A 23,927-nucleotide genomic window follows, 5' to 3' on the forward strand; every position below is an offset into this window, starting at 1 on the left:
CTCTAGTCCAATTCTCTGGGTATCTTGCCTCTCATAGTATCCTTTCATGGATCGTGGGCAGCACTCTGTAACAATCTGTCCTAAACCCCCTCAACCCAGGCAGGCGGCCATGAGTTGATGAGGCCGAGCTCCACAATGTTTGTAGACCTCACTCACCCAGTTCCTCAGTTTCAGGAGGCTTATAGGTCTCCTTTGCAGGGAACTCCTATGTCTCCTTCTTGGCTGGAGAGACTATACTTACTCCCAGGCAGATGGCAGCTAGTGACCCATCCTCTCAGGTAAGGAAGCAACTAGTCCTTATCGGTGTGCCATTCATCTCTAAACTGAGCCAGATATTCTCCTTTTGTTCCTCCTCTAGATTTGTCATTGACTGCAGGTATAAGGGACTTGGGCTAACTAGGCCCAAAAGACTCTTTTTAACCCTGCTGTGCTGGCAGACAGTCAACACAGTTGCCATGCCCTTTCCCAAAGGGACTGTTCATTCTGCAATGTTCTAATGGCTATGTAGCTATCACACACATGCAAGCAGAGTGACTAATATAGAGAAAGTCTTACATTTTATGGGGTTCTGATGTAGCTTCCTTTATATATACAGCCAACTATCTCTTCTGGCTGCAGGACTAGTAGGGGTCCCTGTGGCAGTTGCTTGCTTGAGCTGCCATACCGAATTCCTCTATTATCTGTAAGATAGGTACAGTACCTACCTCAGAGTAAGATCAAAGCTTTACTATTTGTATAAAGCTTAAAGGACTTAGAGGGAAAAAAATAGCCCAAATTCCCCTTGCTAATGTGTAAAGTCTTTCATTATGGCTATTTGTACTAGCCCCTGAGAAGAACTGTTCTTGGTCTATAACAGAGACACTTTTTTGGGCCAGGGGCCACTAACTCTCAGAAAAAAAAAAATCAGTCAGGGCCCATACACAAATGAGAAGCAAAAAACCAAAACAAGTCCTCATTGACATGGCCTCTGACTGAGAAGCAGAAAGACACTCTCTACATTCCCCTTGCACACCAGAGGCTAGTAGATTTTGAGTGCTTCAGCCCCACAGGGGTGGAGCACCATTGCTGGCTCCCCATTACTGGGGGGGAGCCCCAAGTCTTGGGAGCTGAATCCAGGCAAGCCCAGGGCTGCATCTGGCCCCAAGGCCTGAGGTTCTCCACCCCAGGTCTATAATGTATATTGCATTACATATACCCCAATACAAACTACATACATGGGATAAGCAGTACCACATAGCACTCTGATGCACCAGAAGAGCAAGCTTCAAAAGACAAAGAATCCAATTGCTCGCTATTTCCTTTTTGGCACAACACACTATGGAGTGAGTCCCCTGTGATCTGTAAAACAGTATCTGAAATACACATACCTTATATTGGAAAAATTCAAATTTGTTAAGACTACACTATTTTTAAGCCTCTTAGCTGGGTTTAGTTCAAATGAAGCAACAATTATTGGATTTATTATAAAGTAATTAAAGAGCTTAACAGCAGCAAAATAGCTCATCTAAACTATTTTGGGGAGGAACTGATTTAGTGACTAGAATGTGGGACTAAGATTCAAGAGTGCTGGGTTCTCCTTACTGGCTCTGCTATTGGTGTCCTTTGTACCCACAAATCACTTGGCTTCAGCTAAACCAACAGTATCGACCATCACAGAACTGAAGTAAGGTTTCATTCATATTTGTGTTTTGACTTTCTTAGATCAAAGTGTAAAATACTGTTCATTTCTTATTAATTGTAGGTCTATTAAGAAAATTATCACAGCCAATGAAATTTCCCTTTTTGAAACTGAACTTTTTTTCATTGAATAACACAAAGGTAGATTTTAAAAGCTTCCTGTCCCACAAGAGGTAGGGAAGAAGAAAATGCTGTAAAATCTACTACTTACCTTGGCTACTGGATTTCTGTTCCCATTAATTCAGGAATGTAATGTGCTTGTTCCACTGTCTTCATTTCAAGATCTGATTCATTAGTACCAACTCTTCAAAAGGACAGTAAATTTTATTTTTAATCCTTACAATGGCCTCCTGGAAAGGTAGAATGCATGGAAATGGTGACTCTTAGATCCCATCAGTGCCATGGCTATCATTGCTTGCATAACAAAGTGAAAGGTAATGAAATCAGTCAGCCAGCCAGCCAGCCAGGCAGCACATAGTCACTGCTTTGAAGTACTATTTTATAGTGATAAAGAGATAGATTGCCATTTCTAGAGAAAATACTCATGTTTTCATTTTGTAAGACATCTAGCACAATAGGAACACTTTTTTTTAAAACACTTGAAAAAACGGGTGTTTTTCTAGCCTCACATCAGTTATTTGGCTATGACTGCTCACAGGGTATTGACTCTCATTCTCGGACCTGATTGTAACATAAGAACAGCTATGGTTGGACAAGACCAAAGGTCTGTCTAGCCCAATATTCTGTCTTCCGACAGAGGCCAATGCCAGATGCCCTAGAGGGAGTGAAAAGAACAGGTAATCATTAGGTTATCTGTCCCCGACACCCATTCCCAGCTTCTGACAAACAGAGGCTAGGGACATCATTCCTACTGATCCTGGCTAGTAGCCATGGATGGACCTATCCCCTATGAATTTATCTTAGTCCTTTTTGAACCCTGGTCTTCCCAACTCCTCTAGCAAGGAGTTCCACAGCTTGACTGTGCAGTGTGTGAAGTACTTCCTTTTGTTTGATTTAAACTCGCTATTATATTAAACTAAATTGGGGCAGCCATGTTAGTCTACCTATTAATTTCATTTGGTGACCTCTAGTTCTTGTGTTTGAGTGTTACTTGTAGTTCTTATAAACGAGTAGTTCTGTGGCACCTTAGTGGAGAAAAGAGGGGGGGAGGATGACCCATATGTCACTCCTGTGGTGAGAAGGTTTAGTAGTATGAGCCAAACTAATATGGCTCATTTTCCAGAAAGTGGGGCTGCATTTTGTATTCTCCCTCCAAAACAATTAAATAAAACCTAACTTAGAGCTTGAGCCCTATGGTTTCAAAAGTAGAATAGTTTGCATGGTGAATGCTCGCAAACTGGATTAGCTAATTAATTACATGGTTGTAGGAACTCCCTGGCAGGAGGAAAGGGGGTGAGATACTCACTGCTGGATGAACAAGCCAACTGTGTACATGATGGTCAAATATTTAAAACGTCAGATTGCTCCTCAGCTGTGCACATATAGAAAGAAGAAAAACAAGTTCATGTGAGGAGGAAAAAGGAAGGAAGTGAGATCAAATGCCTGCAGACCTGATGGGACCAACATCATCTATATTAAACTTTTATTCTTAGTCCTCTCGTTGCCTCAGGTTAGAATCTTTAATACCCATCCACCACCAATATATTATTTACTGTCTTAGAGGGGTTGCCATGTTAGTCTAACTTTAATAACAAATAGCCCTTTGACACCTTTGAGACTAACAAAAATATATAGTTTCATGAGTTTTCATTGTATTGTGTTTTGTAATATCATGAGCTACTACAAAAGCTCATGATATTATATATATGCTTTAGTTTCTAAGGTGCCACAGGACTACTTGTTTTTAAGTATTTACTGTGTTACTTTTCATACATGAACAGTCCTCCTTTGCGATGCTGCCTGGCAGTGCTATCTCCCCAACCTTGTCTCTGCCAACTCCCTCTTGGACCAGGTAGTCCTGTAAAAATAATGGTAAGGCTGAAAGGTGAAACAACCGCAGAGCAAGATTTAGTCCCTTATCTGAGCAAGATTTGGGTGATACCATATCCTATGCACCACTGGTCCTATTCCAAAAGGAACAAGCTGAAATCACCCTTTTCTCCCAAAATTGACCCTCTTGGGGTTTTGATGATTTAGTGCAGGGGTAGGGAACCTCAGGCCCGGGGACTGGATGCACTTCCCCCGCCCCAGCTTGACTGGATCTGGCCACAAGGCTCAGGGCCCCCCACAGCATTGGGAAGCTGGCACTGGCACTCCAGCCCCCCTACTATCCCATCATGGGGCTGGAGCACACAAAATCTACTAGGCTGGGCCCCGCCAGGTTCTGGTGTGCCAGGGGAATGTATGGAGTGTCTTTCTCCTTCTCAGTCAGTGAGGAGTATTTGGGCGGGGAGGGGAGGGGAGAGGGAAGGAATTTCTCACTTGTATGGCCCCCAACTGATTTTTCTCTGGGTCAGTGGCTCCTGGCCCAAAAAAGGTTCCCCACCCACAATGTAGTGCAAGGTCACAAACGTTAATGTTCTCACAGTTTGTCATGAACAAATGAGCACTTGCCTTCAAATTGCTCACTTCTTTGGCAAAGCCCCTCTTAGAAGGAATGGAAGCAGATGAGGCCCTTCCTTGGCTCCTGATTTTACAGGAGGCTGTCACATTGGAGCTGCTTTGTAACACAGTTGCTGCAATAGGATCCCCAGCCCCATCACCACACAACACAAAGATTTGCAGTTGGTTGTGTTGCTGTATCGAGTCTGCTTCCTGTTTATTAGTCCCAGGCCAGCAGGGTTTGGCTTGCTGGGGTCAGGCACAATCCTGTGTTTTTAAGAGGAAATGTTCCTATTCCCTGGCACACAGCAGTATCATCTCACAATTCACAACAGAGGCCATGCAATGCCAATCGGGGGGATGAGGAGTGGGAATGAAGCGGCCTACCAGCATGGGGAGGGAGGGCAGTTCACTAGGCTGCAAGAAGTTGCCTGCAGCTCCTCTCACAGAGGAGTCCGATGGAGAGGTTACATGACAAACGCCCCAAGATAGTGCTAAGGGCTCGTTCCCAGTGAAAGGCCAGGAAGCACTGGGTGAGCAGAGCGGCCTGGTTCTAGGACCCCTAGGGGAAGCTCCATCGATGCCTCCCGCAGCCAGCAGAGCAGTGCTTTGTGAGCACTGAGGTAATCCCCGGGGAGCAGCGAGTGGGTGGTCTGTGCGGAGGGAGGCGCTCGCTCTTCTCCCTCTGCTGCTGGCCTGAGCCAGTTCCTGCAGCTGGGCCGAAGGCGGCCTGCAGACTGCACTCGGCACATTTCTTCATTTCTCACTTGAGTGCCCTTCTTTAGTTCCCTTTCAACTGCCCACTTTATATCGGCTTCATTACACCACCGCTCCATTTGTAATGTAAATCGGGAAACTCGGGGAAGTTTTTCTTTTGGCCTTGTCTACGGAAGAATACCGAGAGGTATTCAAAACGTATTAACACAAATCAATGGCACCAATAAAAGCAAAATCTCCTTAGCAACATAATCTTGATTGCAAAAGGAGAACTGAGAGCATTTAGCAGAACAGTGGCCCACATGGAATACGCATTTGTCTAGAAGAATGCAGCACAAAGCCTAAAAGAGAGATGCTGAAAAAATCCAAAATTAACTCACACTGAACAGTTACTCTTTTTTTCAAAAGTACACAATTGGCTACATTAAATCTATCGTGTGCTTTTCTGCTCAGCAACATTGTATCATACCGCTTTGCAAGCTGAATTTACAACACCCTGCATGCTTGAGAATAGTTCCAGGGCGGGGTTGGATTTTTTAAAAATATAGCTTAAAAAAAGAGGCAATTAGGATTTCATAAGCACAGTAACCTCAGGGATATAATGTTTGATACATAAAGAAATAAGAAGTTCGCTGATTACATTCAATGCTCTTCTTACAGCACTGGAGAGAAGTTGAGCATTGCTGATGAAGGTCCAGTTTAAGGAACATTATTAGGTTTTGTAAGAGAGTGTGGTATATTTGCCTAATATGAAATAATTAAACAATAATGGTTCTTATGGGGCTAAGATAGTGACTTTCGATTGGATGGAGATTATATATTAACTGTGTAGGTAACTAATATATAAAACTAACTTGAAACAGTGCTAACTATGGTATTATCTACTGCTCCAACAAGTGAATGTATGTCACCAAGTAACACCAATAGTATGCTGGTATGAAATGCTTAAGAACTTCAGCCACAGAATTAAATAAGTCAGTTTGAAAGATTCGGTGTAGGCAAAACTACCCAGTTTGAATTCTGCAGTTCTAGAGAGTTTATGGACTTCTCTCCCAATGAGACTTAAAGTATTAAACTGATATGATTTAACCAGATCCTAAGAGGAGGTGTGTGTAAGAAGGAAAGCTTGTCTTTCATTACCATATGTTGGTCCAATAAAAGATCTTATCTTGCCCACCTTGTCTCTCAAGAATTAAAACTTATTATGCCATAAAACAGCTTTCACATCTAATATATAAAGGAGAATGTTTGTATGCTAATAACTTGGACACTGTAAGAGCTACCGCAACCAAACTTTGCATGGGTAACCTTTTTTTCAGGAGAAGGTTTTAAGGTACTGTGGGAGGGAAGAGATGAGAGACCAACACCTCTCCCCGAGGCTGCACAGAGCTTGGTAGTGCGGGGAGAAGTGGCTTCCAGAGGGAAGCAGCAGGGACAGTCGCTCACTAAGGCCGGCGGAGGGACAAGGAAGCAGAAGGTGGGCTTGGGCGCCAGTGGGAGGCGCACGGCTCCCTTCCCTCAGGATCACCTCAGTTATATCAACTGTCAACTTATATTTCAACAAGTTTTCTAAATTTTGTTCCTCCACTTTCCCGAGCAACACCAGGTACCTCCAGCTACTATTTTATAAAAGAAATAAGCCTTAGTAGATTGTGAAACTATTATTTTATTAGTTTGAAATAATACAACTTAAACGCTTTAAAAAGGTGTTTTGGAATCCATTCCAACCCTGGGTCAGGTTAAAAAAAAAAAACTAACAAAAGGTTGATGCATTAAATAAAGTTGTAAAGTTAACAAGTCATTAACTTCAGTAATTGTAGCAAATGTGGTTAAATATGCATATTTACAATTGCACAGTTTTTAAACTATCCTTTCTTCACTCATTTCCCTCCCCTTAACATAATACTGGTCTTTAAAGTTTCAGTCACTCATCCTGGATTTAAAATATCTGAAGAGTAATGTTAAAATAGTCAAGTCACTGCAATCCAATCCTTCTGATATTCTCAATTATGTATTACCAGGGTATCCTTAAGTGACATGATTACTTTTGAATTTAGGTATTTAAGAAGCTGCTACTAAATCTTAATTTATTGTTTTGGCTTTTTTAAACAGACTGATGCAGTGTGGTTATTCTAACGAGTTTATTTATTTGGTCAGTTTGACAGATCTCTTAGGTCATTTTTAGGATTTCTACTTAATGTGTATAATGGCCCTTATTTTACTTGAACCTGGAAACATTCTTTTAAAGGTCAGCTTTTTTCACTGTAAAATTTTGGTCTTTTAGGAAAACTGAATAAATAGCACATTTTAATGCTGAACTACTCAGATTTCCTTGAAACTGTTTACTCACTGAAAAAAACCCTTCTGTTTTGAAATATATACAAATGAATATCCTAATGCATTAGGTAATGGGTTGCAACCACATGAGATCAGAAAACTCATTGAGAAGGTTCCTCCATATACATGACAACCGTAAAATATTTTAGGATTACACTGCATCATCAGTGTATTTTAATTTATAAAAACCTGCTAAAGCATTGTCTATAAAATGGATGAACAACACCATTTTTACAAATAAAAATTATTGAAACAAAAATTTTAGAATACTATGACCGATCCTAATTTTTGACATTTGGGGCAATCTAATTTGCAATGCTTGTTAGAGAGAAATATACTGCAAGGGCCATTTAAAAAAATGTATCTGCCCCTTACAAAGGTAAATATTTTAAGTTCATTCTCAAAAAGAAAGCCTGCTACCAAATCCACTTAACCTGAATGTAAGTTAGCCTCACTGGAACCTTACTTTTGGATATTATGTATGTTGTCACATGACAGGAGCTGTATGGACAAGTTAAGAATTTTCTTTTGCAAGAATTAACTATGCATTGCAGGCTCTAGCTACAGAAGAGACTGGTGAGTAGTTAAGACTGTCCCGCTTTTATTTGTGATTCCTTTTTGATCTAGATAGCTTAACTGGGTATCTTTAGTTTAAAACTTAACAGAAAGGTAAAAGATAATTTACCCTTAAGATGGAAGCTTTTCTCATACGTAGTATGGCTAGAAAAATCTCTCTCAATTAGGACACAGCCAAAAAGGTTAATGAGGCACTTGCTGGAGACCCAAAATGCAGTGGAAATTAGAACACTGTCTACAAAAGCTCAGGAAAGGGATTCAATTAGTCTTGACATAACCTTCATCCTTCAGTACTGTTTGATACAGAAAGAAATCCATTTTGAAGTACACTCAGAGTTCTGTTACCAAGCTCTATGTTCAGCCTTTTGCACCTTGCCTTCCTACTAAAATGTATTACAATTACCTTACTTGCACCATTGACTCATTGTAATTTTCCCAAATGCCTGACTCTTGATGGTAAATGGAATAGTATAATTTAATTTTCTCCAACACAAGCAAATTTTAATGAAGGAGTATCAAAGGAAATAAGACTAGATTAGCTTTTAAAAAAAGATAGTCTTCCAGTTAAACAAAATAATCTTGGTTACAAAAAAAAAATCTGTTTCATCCAGCTGTGATATGGTGGGGATATATACAGACAATAGTAAATTTAATACACAACTCAAAGCATTTTTAACAGCCTTAACACACTAGTCTCAAAACATACCAAATCACACTGACTAGCCATTTTACCAGGAAATTCTGGGGGTAAAGACTAATGCTATGTCAGTGGATAATAAAAAAACCGAGTTTGACATGCTACTATTAACACCACCAAACATATTAATCTGGTGGAAAACGAGATAACCGCATTAACTGAGACTAGAACTACAACACATAGTAGCAAGAGCATTTATGTCCACTGCACTTTTTTCTCCATCAGGACCCACTGATTGTCTTCTAGCAAAAAAGGACATTGCAATTACCATTAACAGAAAATCCTGGCTCACCTAGTTTGCAGACACACCTGTTATAGAAAGGGAAAGCATGTGGAAAGCATTTCAGTGTGAAACTAGTCATCCTTGGAAACATTCAGGTTTCACATTAAAGGGCTGTCCAATATAGCAAGGAAATTCATCTGTCCTTATCTAAAACGCTCATTGTGTTTAACATTCTGACATGGCACCATGAAGTGGGTTCTCTTGGCCACAGGGTGATGACATTCTAAATGGTTGTGCATTCTGGGAAGCCATTTGCAAAATAAGTCTTCATGTAGAAAGGCCCATTCAACCTATTAGCTCTTTTATCATATTTCCTATTAATGCCTCAGGAATTATATTTTTATTTATGTACGGCTAGCAAAATCAATATTTACAGTTAAGGCTTGTTTTGGACAGATGAATATGGATTTCTCTTCTGAAACACTGTTCTTTCAATAGCAAATTATTTAAGCAAGAACTTGGTTTCAGTCATGGATCTAAAGCTAGCCAGGCTGAAGGCACCACTCACACTTCCGGGTTGCTACAATGAATCCAAGACATCTTTTCAGATTTGGATGCATCCTTGACTGATTTTAAGGATCAGTCACATTAAACATTTTGACCTCAGATAGGGAGAAGGCTCTTATCTACAAAAATGCAGTGCTTCAAGGTGTAGACTAGAGCCACTAATATTATATAGAGGATTACCAAACTCAAATATTCAAATGAGTCACTCCTCTCCTCCCAAATTTTATTTATTTAAATGTCTCTTGATTTAAAAAAAAAAAAAAATGTATGGTTCTTTTCCTTTTAGTTTCTGAGCCTTTAGGACTCATGTATTCAAGTGTTTACCTGCAACTAGGATGACTAGAAATTTATATTTTTAAAGCTAAGATTCTAACCTATCACATGCCTCCAAGATCTTATGATAAAAATAATGAGTTGGCAACGTTGGATTTGGTAACTATTTGGGGAAAAACAATTTTAACACTTTCCTAAGATATTTAGAACTCAACTACCACTAGGCCTCAGAAACCAGAGCATATATAATGAATAGTTCTGTTATTCTGATGGGTGTAACTGGGACTCTAGGATTTCCTTCTAAAATGTATTTAAAAGTACCCTTAGCAGGGGATATTGAAATGCTTGCTAGCTGTAACTTTTATAAAGATTCCTTCCTTTGCCTAACAGCTTACTGAATCAACTGTAAAATCTTATTGGAAGCTTCAAACTTTAATGAATGACCAAGTGTTAACGGTTCTAGCAAATATATAATACCATGAAGACTTTACATGTAGGGCCTGATCCAAAGCCCTCTGCAGAGGAGCCTTTCCTCAACAACTCAGTTGTCTCTATCAAAAGATAACTAATTGCTTTGCTTATACAGGCAGTCCCCGACTTACGCCGGATCCGCACTTACGAATTGGGCTCTCTCGCCCCGGAGGTCGAGGTGGCGGATTGCTACCTGCGAGCTCCGGGGCGAGAAAGCCCCGTTCGTAAGCTGCTCCGGTGCCCCTGGTCTGCTGGAGACCGTCTCTAGCAGACCAGGGGCACCGGGCGGGTTCCCGCGCTTCTGAGGCTTTGCTTCTGAGGCTTTGCTTCTGAGGCCAGAGCAAAGCCTCAGAAGCGCGGGGAACCGCCACGGCTGCCGCTTCAGTCCCGGTGCCTGTGGTCTGCTGGGGATCGTCCCCAGCAGACCACAGGCACCGGGACTGAAGCGGCAGCCGCGGCGGGTCCCGCGCCTCTGAGGCTTTGCCAGAGCAAAGCCTCAGAGGTGCGGCACCCCACTGCCGCTGCGGCTCTTCTCCCCATGTCCCTGGTCTGCTGGGGGGGGGGGGGGCGCAGCTAGTGTGCCCCCCCCCCCAGCAGACCAGGCTTTTGTTTTGGACCCTGGGGCAGAGCAGCTGGGGCGCTGCCGATTGGTCCTGCAGCGCCGCTCTGGGCACTACTGGACCAATCCGGCAGCACCCCAGCTGCTCTGCCCCAGGTCCTGATTCAGCCGCTGCTGGTCAGTTTCAGCAGCGGCTGAATCAGGACGCCTGGGGCAGAGCAGCTGGGGTGCTGCTGGGTTGGTCCAGTAGCACCGAGGAGCGGCGCTACTGGAGCAACCCAGCAGCACCCCAGCTGCTCTGCCCCAGGCGTCCCCAAGTCAGCTTCTGCTGAAACTGACCAGCGCTGACTACAGGAAGCCCGAGGCAGAGTTGCTCTGCCCTAGGCTTCCTGGAATCAGCTGCTGATCAGTTTCAGCAGCAGCTGACTTGGGGACGCCTGGGGTTCTTAAGTTGATTCTGTATGTAAGTCAGAACTGGCGGTCAGTTTCAGCAGCCGCTGAATCTGGACGCCAGTTCCGACTTACATACAGATTCAACTTAAGAACAAACCTACAGTCCCTATCTTGTACGTAACCCGGGGACTGCCTGTACTATAGAAAGAGAAATCCTGGCCAATCAATTCAAGCAAACAGCACTTATAATCATCTAACATAACTTTCAAATACTGATGTCCCTAACACCAGTTTTTCCCATATTAAAAGTGAAATAGGCATAACTAGACACTGAGTTAATTAAAAAGAATACAAATGAGAAATCTTACATGTATAGCCACTTTCACAGTTTAATGAGGGAGTAAAGTTAACTAGCTAAAGGGAATCAGAAAGATTATTTTCTTCTGTAGGGTATTTTCAGGCTCTCTTTCATAATTGTAAAGCAGTTAACACAAACTAATCTAGTGTCAACTGCATTTCAGGATGTTCTTTATAATTGAAAAATATCATGCAAAAGAAAGTATCATTATTATTCCCCTTTTCCCCTTACCATTGTCTTGTTGCCTGCCCAAGCTATAAATTGTTTTATTTTTGTAGTTGGACTTGTAGGAAATGAAACCATGGTTAGACATACAAACTTACTGCAGATTGGACAAAACACTAGAAATTATGTTGTTAAAAAATCCCTACTGGCTGCTATTAAGATTATCTTGATGACTTTTTAAGGTCTTTTCCATCTCTGGCTTCTATGATTTTTGTAAAGGGATTTGTGTAAGGTCATTTTATAACTACTACTAGATGAATGGTCTATTTTGACAGGAGAAACCACAAGGATTTAAGAATCTTGGTTAGCAATAACTGCCTCAATGATCTCAAATTCCTGAGTCTCTCTGGAGGCCATCCAAAGTCAGAGACATTAAGTCTGATGAGAACTGCTCTTAGAGCTTTTCAGACGTTTTGACTTGTCCTTTATATCAAGGAATTTTCAAAGTTTTTGACTGACAAAAGCTCTAATTTGGACTTTTGCACAACAGATATTCACAGAAGTTTCAAAACTGAGTTGCAAAGTCTGATAAAACTAGACAGATATTCATTTGGTTAATACAAATTTGACAGCTTGCATAGTCATAGCTCTGGTCTTAACACAGGGTTGTATCACATATAGGAAGTTTACAAAGGATATGCAGCCAGTGAAAATCTTAAACCACTCTGACTCTTCTTCATTAATGAAATACCACAGGGAACCTTGAAGAGATAACAGATACCAAACAATACATCCATGAAAATGCTGTTTTATACAGTCCATTGAAATCTTTGATAACAATAGAACATACCTGAAGCTTTCACAAGAAACAGAATTCCTTTCTTCAAAAGCAGAGAGTGGGGATCAATAGATAAAAGCTGAGTATGGAAGATTTCTACTCTGGGACATGTATTGAGAACACAGATGAAAATAATTCAGAGAAAACCCTTGACCTTTCTAGAGAGTTCCTGATATCAAACAATGAATATGACATTCACAAGTGAAGATTTATCAAGAATAACTATTTTGAAGAAGTATACAAAAATAGTTCATAAACACCCGGGTACTTGTTTTTGGTAATGAAAAATGAAACTTGCATTTAAAAAAGTAAAAAGAGAAAGCTATTCTTGTAGTGATGTCAACTTTTCATTGATACAAATACTAAGCAGAGTATATTTGTTTGTCATAATTATTCACATTATTGCTTGCTACCACAGATCTACGGGGAACAGTTTCTTAGCTTACTTTTATGTTCATGTACAGTTATTCCAGACATACAAAGAACAAACATAAAAATAAGATTACCAAGTAGCTATTAAAAACAAAATATACATGAAGATATGTACAACTAAGTGAGATAAATAACAGAATGAAATAGAAAGGCCTGACCCAAGCATATATCATATATATACAGGTTTTTAAATCATATTTGTGCAGAATATAATACCTTGTAAAACAAACTGGGAAGAAACAAGGGTGCAATAAATATTTATCCAATATATTTCTTAAATTCTCCAGTGCACCCAGCTTTGATTAAATTTTGTGATACATGGCATCAGCCCACATTTGTGTCTGGACCTGTGTTTCTCAAAATCTCTCTCAAACAACTGCCTATGTGAGGTTATAAATTTATTTAAATAAAACCTTTAAAAATATTTTATTGGGATAATAAATTCACTGAAAAATAGTTTTGCACCCTTGTGTACAAGATCTGGTGAACAATAAGAAGAAAATAGTAAAGCTGTTACATGGCATCAGCCTGAATTAAGATATATACATTGTAAGTTGCAATATTAATGTATTTTTGTGATCCTGAGCTCTAGTAGTCATCAGATACATGCAAACCTTTGTGATTTTTTTCTAGTTTGAGTACAATACTTCGAATTCTGGTTTATTAATCTTCAAGTAGAACTTCTTCAGAACCAGCTGATAGATTTCTTCACAAAAAGAGCACAGAGACTTCTAATGAAGCATTGACATTTGGGTTCCAAAATGGACAGTTTCAAACAAATGTAAGTCATTATCCCAGTAGAGGGGGAAGAATGATATTTCCTCCCGCATCCCATCCAGAGAAAGATAGGAAAGTAAAAATATACAACTAGTATACATGTCACCAGTAAAATCTGCAGATGGTCATAGAAGTTACTTAGATATACAGGTTAAAAATTAAAAGAACTACCACAATTTATAATCAACTCATTATGTGTATTATGGAGTAAAAAAATATCTGCTCACTTATAAGCTATTTTCAGCTGTATATTTATAGTTCTGTATATACACACACACATATAAAAGATTCTCCAAAAATCAAGATACATTAACATAAAAAGTACAAGTAATAACTTAAGTAGTAGTTAAACATTTGCATGAAATGACTTTTGCAAATTTTGACAAAATGCACTTAGAACATGCCATTATTAAAAAAAACAAAGAAAAAAAACCACCACAATAATCTGTAGAACCAATGCTATGTCACCACCATGAGAGCACCAAGCAAGGCACCATTGGAAAGACAACATACTTGGATAAGTCTCTATAAATAAAGCAAATGCTAATCTGGTCGAAAAATTGGTGTCTTTGGTAAAAATTCTATCAGGATGACCTGTGTAAAAAGAAAAATAATTTTAAGGAAACTGGGCATTAGTTGTATCCATCACAGCAACCACTCACAAAATGTGTTCCCATTTATCTAGAAAGGCAGGGGGAAAAGGGCGGAAGGAATGAACAATCAAAGGTCATGCTACCCTTTCTAGGTAAAGGACCACTAACAAAAGGTGATGCACACTATGTGCCTATCTAAGAGCAATAAACCTTCACAGCTACAGTACGAGATGACAATCCTTTAAGAAATTCAGCTACCTGTCAATTTTTCCCTAACAAAATGTAAATGCATTAAATGTTTAAAAGAGAAGATAAATACATTGAAGAATAACATTACATGCAAACTATCAACAGCTGTTCTCAATTCAAATTAGTTTTGCAATCAATTCGAAATTTAAAACATGCTTACAGTTTCAATGACTTTCCATAACAAGTACTAAATTACTATTTCACTAATCTTCTGCCTAACATATTTCAATGCCCATCTCTATATCAAATTTTGAGGTTGGTAAAAAGAAACTCAACTTATGTTTCAACATGAATATTTACAGCTGGACTCGGATGCAAGATATAGGAGGCCCTCAATATAACCTATCTGAATATAATCTACCCCTTAGTGTGTGTTGAAGGACATCTTAAAAAAAGCTACCCTTTCAAAACTTTCCCCCTCCATAAAATTGTCCATAAAATTACTGACACATAAGTAAGATTGGGACTCCTAACACTCTACTCTGTTCAACAAAGGAATGTAATTGAATTTTATTGGTTTCTAACTGTGCAATTCAAAGCACGCTGGTAAAAGAAGGTAGCCTTTCTTCTAATCAATTAAAATTGCATTCCTAAAAGTTTTTGAAACAAAAGAATGTTTCATCATCAAAAACCTATCACATAAAAAGCTTATTACCTGAAATAGACAAAAAGCTGACTCTCAGTAAGTACATTTGGGGATGTAGGAAAAAACTAACTGGCTGAGTAAAGTGTAATGATACAAAAATCTACTTATTCAGTTTAGTGAATAGAGCTATTCTATGAAGAGACATTAAAAATCTTTTATGTTTCAGCCTAGAAATAGGATTTCGCATGAAAATGGAAGAAAGCAGTGAAAAGACAATTTTAAGATAATTTCTACTTATTTAAATACTATTTTAACCAATCTTTTCATATATTGTCTATGATGGCTTTATTGTTTCAAAGAATAGACAAAATATCACATAACAAAAGACCATGCATATTTAAGAAATGCTATCTTAAGTGTTTCTCCAAGGTTAGTCTTTATTTTCAGTAGTTAACTCCTTCTTGGCCCACTTCTATTAAGGAATTCCTACATATTTGAATTATATAATCAATTTAACAAACTCATCTCACCACACTACGTTCTCCCTTGACTGTGTTCGAAAATTTTTGAAAATAGCAATAAAACAGAAAACAAATAAAAGAATAAGATAACAGCTAGGTGTGCAAACCAAAATCCCATGCTGACTGACTGTAGAGGCATGCAACTTTTCAGTGTATGTATTTTTGTAACTTTGGAATGTATTCTCTAAAAAGTTCTAAAGGGAAGTTTCTTTTGTAGCTTACTTACAAGAATAACTTTAAAATAGATTTTAGTGACCCTGTTAATGATACTATCAAGGCAATTGAGATATGGGGCAGTTAATATCTATAAAGGCTAAAGGTTTCTTAAGCTCCAACAGCTTAGCTGAAAGGTCTTCTTCCATACTTTTAGACTTGATTAGCATTATATTAAACAGCCATATCTGACTTGCTGCGGAACCAAAGTTGTGGTTATTCTTTATACAGCATCTAAAATTTCACACTCCATCAACACACGTTCAAGCTATTTTATCTTGGCAATTAATTTATTATTTTTCAGAACACAGTGAAGCCTTGTTTTCAAGTCATTCATAACTTTATAAATCAGTCCTGCACATGAAACCATGCATCTGTGAACCGTAGAAAATCCTTGCACTCAGGCGATTAAGCTCCTGACACCTTTACTGATTAATAATCATGAAAAGAATAAGATCAGAAGCAAAATAAATGATCATTTAATAGAGAAACTCACAAAACAGCCCTTTAACTTACATATTCCATCATGTTATTCGTTTCACATTTCCTTTTGCTCAGTCTCCAATGCAAGCACAGCTAGACAAGGAGGAAAGAAAAAGAAGAAAAATGAGTTGTATTTTATTGCAGCACACAGAGTAGCCCATTTGTCCACCTTTCATATTTTTCGTTCAACAAAAGCATCTGTTTCCATACTGTGCAATTCAAACTCCAACAGTACGAAGCTGCTCCCTGCGGCACTCACCTTGTGGTATAACCTATTGTTTTCCCATTCTAATAACTTCTCAATCGATCTTCGTGTCTGGAAGACAAATGAGAAAGAATTTTACTCTTGACTGGTTTTAGAAAAACTTTGTTTTGCAGCTGCTTTTGTGTGAAAAGGGGAGAGGTATAGGACAGTGACTGAGTACAGGGTGGTCTGCAATACTATCAAACCTTCTGTAGTATTGAACTGTAACTAGAGCAGAAATGACCCTTTTAAAAAAATAAAATCTTGGGCCATATGAAAAAAGCATTACAACTTTTTAACACAGTGGTTCATATGTGTTTTAATTGCTTGGAGACTAGCTTTGGCCTTAAAAATGTCTCCTCAGAGTACTCAAACAGCAATTTTGAGACTTTTTTTTAAGTATCAAAAAGAATGTTACACAATAATATCAATGTGAATATACTGCTTCCAAAAGGTTAGTATTTGAACAGCTGAAAGATGCTGTAAACCTTATTTTGTAATGTAAGATGTCCAGGATAAATATCTAATATTCTATCTAAGCAAGATCTTTAACAAAATCTTTTATATCTTAACCTCTGAAAACTTGCCAGAGAAGTCCAAATACAGAAAGTTAAGCGTTTGTGCAAGTTCCCATCTTAAGTGGTTATAAAAAAATCTATGATTTACATAAAAATGCAGTGAAATATCAGTATTTCAGACTCTAAACGTTTGGATATTTGTGTTTTTACATTTGACATTTCATGGAAAGAATTCTGACATTTTAAAATCTAAACCTCGATAAATCTTTACAACTGACATTTTGCATGTATACAAAATGTAATGAAAATGGCAATCTTTAAGAACAGCTTCACGCCTAGTGATATTTTGAGTATTTGGGTATACTAATTTAGTTGTATTTACATTTTAGAAACGTACACCAACATTTATGGTCATTTGACTGCTGCAATGTATACTGCTCAGTCCTTAATGGGATTTGCTAGCAAGTATGAATAAAAGAGGATAATTCATGATGCCAGGTGTTAAGATGAGACCAACAGAGCTGCAGGTGCAAAAGGACACAGTACCGACAAGGATCAACTGCAACTTAGTGCAGCTGCAGCTTCCTTACAAGGCAATGGGGTGAAGGGGGAAGCATCTTGCTGTTATTATTGCAAAATAACAGAGGTAATATAAACAAACACTAACAATGACAAGCGACAAATCTGTGCATCAAGCAAGTATAAGCTGAAGAAAATAAAAATTAAACAACTGCTTTCAACTGATTGGTTAGGCATTTCAAAAACAAAATGTTAATATTTATTTAAAGTCAGCTATTTGCTTTTTAGTTACCATACAACCTTTCAACAAACATATTTAAGCCTGAGCTATGGTCATAGGATTAAAAATAAATTAATTATAATCTAGGAATAATCATTATTGGGTTGTGTTTCAACTACATTATATTTTAAAATCACACATTATAGGGACATTAAACATGGTTTTGTCAGTGACTTAGTGTATTACATCGGGTTTTTTTGGAATTGAGGTTTTTTGTTTACTATAATAATAATAATAAAAATAATAACAACAACTACTACTTTTTTTTTTTAAGACAGTGCCCTTTAACAATGATCAGCAGACCTAACTTGTTTCTTTGTAAAGATAGCCTTTTAGAGTCTGCTCTCCTTTTAAATGAAAATAGGGCAGCAGTTATGGTCACACTTTTGTTAATTTAGTTGCCAGTCAGCTCCAAATCAAAAGAAAATAAGGCTGCAGAGTGTAATTAACATTCAGTTCAGTCGTTTTGTCCCTTGTCTAGCCCCCAAGCTTTGTTAAAATTGCCATCTGAATGCTGAAGGCTGTAGGGAAATCGATTTGATTCTAATCGCACCATGAAAAGAACATGATCTAACTGCTTTCAGCCCTCCGTAAATCTGTACTAGGTCTTTAGCACAATGCAACTTCCAATTTAAAAAGCACTGAATGTCTCGTCAATGACTTTGTGAAGAAAAAAGAACAAGGAGCAGACATAAAAATTCCAATAGTTGTTTAAGCATTAAAGTTCATTTGCATCACAGCAAACCTGAAAAGGGCTGACCTCTCAAACCGCCTCTCAGGTCTATGAAGTTGTAGCCTTGACAAGCTCACATTGACAGAGCTCATTGACTCTGAAAGGCTACTCTATCAATGGTGAAAAATGGCAATAGGTTCTACTCTGAGCAGGCATCTGCCTGCCCACCCGCTGCTAAACCAATGGCAAAACCGACTCAGGTTTTGAATCTACCTTGTAATCTTCCTTTCCCGGACCTTTTAATAAATTGTATTGTGATCTTAATCTATTAATTTTATTACTTGCCTGAAAAAGAGTGGAACAAATATTCTAGATTTCTAAATTCCAATAAAATGGCTAACACAAATATGTGTATGTAGATAGTATACTGTATATTGCATACATTACATATGCACAAGAAACTGAACGTACAATATTAAAATGTTGCATGCAGAATGGACCAAAAATACTTTCTGTACAAGATCCTTCATTACAGTAAAAATATCCACCAAATATTAAACCTGTTAAACTACTGATGTAGGTTTAATCAATTTATTTAAAAACTAATCAATTGTATCCAATTAGAACTACTCTAGCTAGTAAGATTTGGACTATATAACGTTTGATAACACATTACAACAAAGATGGTCTTGATCACATATGTAAAATTGCTACTATAATACTTCCTATCCCCCTGTATATATGCTTTGTGAGATTTACAATTCATAAACCAACACTGAATTACAGCTATAAAAATGTGAATGAAAACTTAAAATGTAAAACTCTACTGAAAACTCCACAGCTTGGGGGAAAAGAAGTGAATTAAACAGCATCACAATTCTCTATAGCAAGTCTTCTTTCCTACTTGACAGGTGAAAAAAAGCACTTGCACGTGCAGCTTAATTAATCACTGCACTTGACATCTCAATGATTTACAGTGAGGAGCAGGTGAGGACATACAAAACCAGAAAGGACCCCTTGATTTTAGTGTAACGTTTCCAGCATACTGGGATGACAAGCATATAGATTCTATCAATGGTGTACAGAAAAAACCTATACTGCAAATTATTTGTTAGTAACAACAAAAGCACAAATTAAGTGGAAGAAAGCTTTAGTTATAAGGAAGTTAGTTAATACTGTTCACATCTCTAAATCTTTTTAAAAATCAATTTTGTAAACAACTACCAATACAAGTTTTTGTTTTTTCACTGTTAAAAGTATAGACAGATGTGACAAACCAGATCTTTATTCTCCATTAAAAAAAAAAAAAAAAAAAAAAAAGTAGCATAACAAATTCAGCTTCATCAATTCTAGGTGGAGAATTGAATGAGACATTTCAGTAATATGAAAACATAGCATCCTGAATTCCTACATGCAATTAGATTTGACTCAGCTTCTAAAATGAGCATGTTTGATGGCCTCGTTTGAAAAATTATTCCTCCAGCCACAAGAAAATCTACAGCCAAAATAAACACTTTTAGTCAGATAGTGCTCCCATTTAAGTCAATGAGAGTTTTGCCATTTCTGCAAAGGGAGCAAAGTTAAGCCCTTTAGCTAAAAGCTATGTTGCACTTTTTTAGTTATTTAATTTGTGTGGTTTTCAGGTAGGCTGAGTGTGACAAATCAGTGTTATCTATCAAAAATTACTTACATTTTTAAGATCTGTTATCAACCTGCTTCTCCCTGGACATGTACCTTACTTATTGAATACTGCTGTTTCTGGATGACTAGAATAGCCCTTTTGCCCCTCTACTCTTCTTTTCAGGACACTTATCAGGGCTTGATCCACTTACCTGGAGATTGACACTGCTAAGATCCATCTTCCATGGTCTAATTTAGAGGGTTTAGTAACTCTGGTACTCACCAGTTCACAAGGAGTAAGAGAAATCAACATGAGTATTTCTCCCATTGACCTTCCACAGTGGGGACTCTGAAGAAATTCAATCTAAAGTATGTCAACTACAGTTACGTTATTCACATAGCTGGAGTTGCATATCTTAAGCTGACTTTTCCCCTAGTGTAAACCTGGCCTCTGTAAATACTCGGTGATTCCAGCTGCTCTGCATAATTCTACATTACTGAAGATCTCTTCAAAACCCACTGACTATGCTTCCAACTACTGGGTTTGAAAAACCACTAAACGTATATATGTTCTGTTTACTCTGGATAAATAACAGTCACATTTAGTAATTTTTCTACTTCTTACTCCATATAGAGAAACCATAATCTTGTAAAGCCCCAGCAATGCTTCCCTTGATGATCATAGTCTAAACGTATCCTCTTTCCAAGAGCCAAAAAATACCCTTTAAATTCAAACCCCTCGAAGTTCCAAATGGGCAATCTGGGTACAGCTGCCATCCAAGAGTCTGAGCCTCAATGTCTCCATGCACCCAGTGTTATACATTCTTTTTTGTCTTCCCACAACATATCCCATCATACAATTTTGCTCAACATTTATCTTCTAACCTCTCATGCCATTCAATTTCAAGATAACCTTCTCCTCATACATGCTTACAGCATCTAGCTGAATGGGAACCCAATTCCTGATGGAGGCCTCTCAATGCTACTGCAATGCAAATATTAAATTACAGAGACCCTGTACTTATTATAATGCTATTTGAGTATCTCCCTATTTTAAGGTGTGGATTCCTAAGGATTAATCATACTATATTTTTATAAATATTTAAAGGACTGTATAGTTCATAAATAGTAATTTTGACAGTCCTGGAGAATAAAGCCCTCTATTTAAATACAACAGGGGAAGGCCAGTTGCATTACAACTTTTTCACCCTACTCAATTTTGTTCACATTCCTCTAGGATTAATAGGGAGCTTCATTCTTCGTGACCATTTGATCTTTGGCTTCTTTCCTGAAATTGACAACAAGGGTGCTAACTGTGATGTGACACATGCCCCATAAGAACTGTACCAAGACAACCAATTATTTTATAAATACAGGCAGTCCCCGAGTTACGCGGATCCGACTTATGTCGGATCCGCAGTTACAAACGGGGCTTTTCTCGCCCCGGAAGACGGGAGCGGCAGGATGCCCAGATGAGCCGCAGTGCCGTCACCCACGTTCTCCGGGGCGAGAAAAGCTGCTCCCCGTCTCCCTGGTCTGCGCCTGGGCTGTCCCGCTGCGGGCGTCCTCCGCGGCTTTGCTCCCCGTCTCCCTGGTCTGACCAGCAGACCAAGGAGACGGCGGCCTCTGAGGCTTTGCTCCCCGTCTCCTTGGTCTGCTGGTCAGACCAGGGAGACGGGGAGCAAAGCCGCGGAGGCCGCCCGCAGTGGGACAGCCCAGGCGCGCCGCGGCTGTCCCGCTGCGGGCGTCCTCTGAGGCTTTGCTCCCCGTCTCCCTGGTCTGCTGGGGGGCGGGGGCGCAGCTAGTGCCTCCTCCCCTCCTCCCCCATCAGACCAGGCTTTTCTGCCCACGACGCCTGGGGCAGAGCAGCTGGGGCGCTGCTGGGTTGCTCCAGAAGTGCCGAGGAGCGGCGCTACTGGAGCAACGCAGCAGCACCCCAGCTGCTCTGCCCCAGGCGTCCCCAAGTCAGCCGCTGCTGAAACTGACCAGCGGCTGACTACAGTAAGCCCGAGGCTGAGTTGCTCTGCCCCCGGCTTCCTGGAATCAGCCGCTGATCAGTTTCAGCAGCGGCTGAATCTGGGTGCCAGTTCCGACTTACATACAGATTCAACTTAAGAACAAACCTACAGTCCCGATCTTGTACGTAACCCGGGGACTGTCTGTATAACCAATTACACAATTAAATGATAATGCTTTTCGCCCTGCTCCTGAAAAGACTTATGAACATGATTGACTTCAAATATGCAAGTAATCTAATTTAGTTGGGATTTTGCAACATCTGGGGTCTTTGTGGCTATGCATCTTCACAGGAATTCAACTAAATACAAAGACAGAAAGGCTTCTTATCTATTCTGTGCCTGCATCTATGCATGCTTTTGGTCTAAAAAAGAATTTTTCCAGAAATAAGTTATAGTTTCATCTCTAAATCTGTGTTAGCTTCCAGTTATGGTTACTCAGGTATACATCCACCAACACAATGAAAGCCAAAAAAAGTCACAAGTTAAATATATTTCACCCATACTTTCTCATCACCCCAATTAAAACACAAAAAACCACCACCCAGACCATCTCCCTCTTACAACCAAATGCCTACCTCAATTCTTACCAAATTAGTTAGAGAAATGTGTTTAGGTTGAGACTGTGGGAACAGTTGACATATGATTGTTATATCTGAACTATGTTGTGGGGGCACAGTGGGAGGAGTGAAACTGAGGTATCATAAAACTGAGGAATCATATTTCTGCAAGAAATATGCAACAATAGAATGCAGTTTGAGTCATAAAAATAGCCCTGTAGAGAGTTAACTTTTAGTGCTGGGTATTGTAGGATATCAGTGAGCGTCATGAATCTAAGTGAGGTCTGGTAAGTGGAAGGTACAATTCAAGTGTGCAGTTGGATTTCCTTTGGTTTTATTGTTTGTGTTGAAATAATGAGTACCCAAGCAACATTAACTGCAAGCTAAGCAAGTGCTTGGGGAAGTCTTAGAGAATGTCTAATATCTTTCCTATGCTGTACTCCCCGAGTTCCACTTCTTCTTCTGGCTCTGCATACAGCTGCAACTCCTCCCAAGGTCTCCTACAACCTTGTTCCTCAACACACTCCTGCCAATGAGCATTACAATCCACCACAACCCTCGTCTATGACCAGGATACATGTGAACCCAAACTAAGTGACTGGGCAACAAAATGGCAAATGAAATTTAATGTGGATAAATGTAAAGTAATGCACATTGGGAAAAATAATCCCAACTATACATATAATATAATGGGGGCTAATTTAGCTACAACTAATCAGGAAAGAGATCTTGGAGTCATCGTTCTCTGAAGACATCCTTGCAGTGTGCAGCGGCAATCAAAAAAGCAAACAGGATGTTAGGAATCACTGAAAAAGGAATAGAAAATAAGACAGAGAATATCTTATTGCCCTTGCATAAATCCATGGTACGCCCACATCTGGATGTGGTCTCCTCATCTCAAAAAAGATATACTGGCATTAGAAAAGGTTCAAAGAAGGGCAACTAGAATGATTAGGGGGTTAGGAACGGGTCCCATATGAGGAGAGATTAAAGAGACTGGGACTTTTCAGCTTGGAAAAGAAGAGACTAAAGGGAGATATGATAGAGGTATATAAAATCATGAGTGGTGTGGAGAAAGTGAATAAGGAAAAGTTATTTACTTGTTTCCATAATACAAGAACTAGGGGCCACCAAATGAAATTAATGGGCACCAGGTTGAAAACAAATAAAAAGAAGTTCTTCTTCACACAGCGCATAGTCAATCTATGGAACTCCTTGCTTGAGGAGGCAG

At 39.1% G+C, this 23,927-nt stretch overlaps 1 protein-coding gene across 1 annotated transcript in view; it reads right to left on the reverse strand.

Annotated features, from left to right (window-relative positions):
* Positions 1–12,159: 12,159 nt before the first annotated feature.
* The window catches only part of CHIC2 (cysteine rich hydrophobic domain 2), a 29,555-nt gene continuing 17,787 nt past the window's right edge, over positions 12,160–23,927 (reverse strand). The window contains exons 4-6 of the mRNA XM_075930413.2: positions 16,527–16,583; positions 16,301–16,360; positions 12,160–14,216 (exon numbers count right to left, since the gene is read on the reverse strand). Coding sequence (XP_075786528.1) covers positions 14,166–14,216; positions 16,301–16,360; positions 16,527–16,583 — 168 coding nt within the window. The 3' untranslated portion in view covers positions 12,160–14,165. The remainder of the gene's footprint in view (positions 14,217–16,300; positions 16,361–16,526; positions 16,584–23,927) is intronic.

This window comes from Pelodiscus sinensis, chromosome 4 (genome assembly GCF_052426305.1).
Source record: "Pelodiscus sinensis isolate ZL-2025 chromosome 4, ASM5242630v1, whole genome shotgun sequence".
NCBI classification, from domain to species: domain Eukaryota; kingdom Metazoa; phylum Chordata; order Testudines; family Trionychidae; genus Pelodiscus; species Pelodiscus sinensis.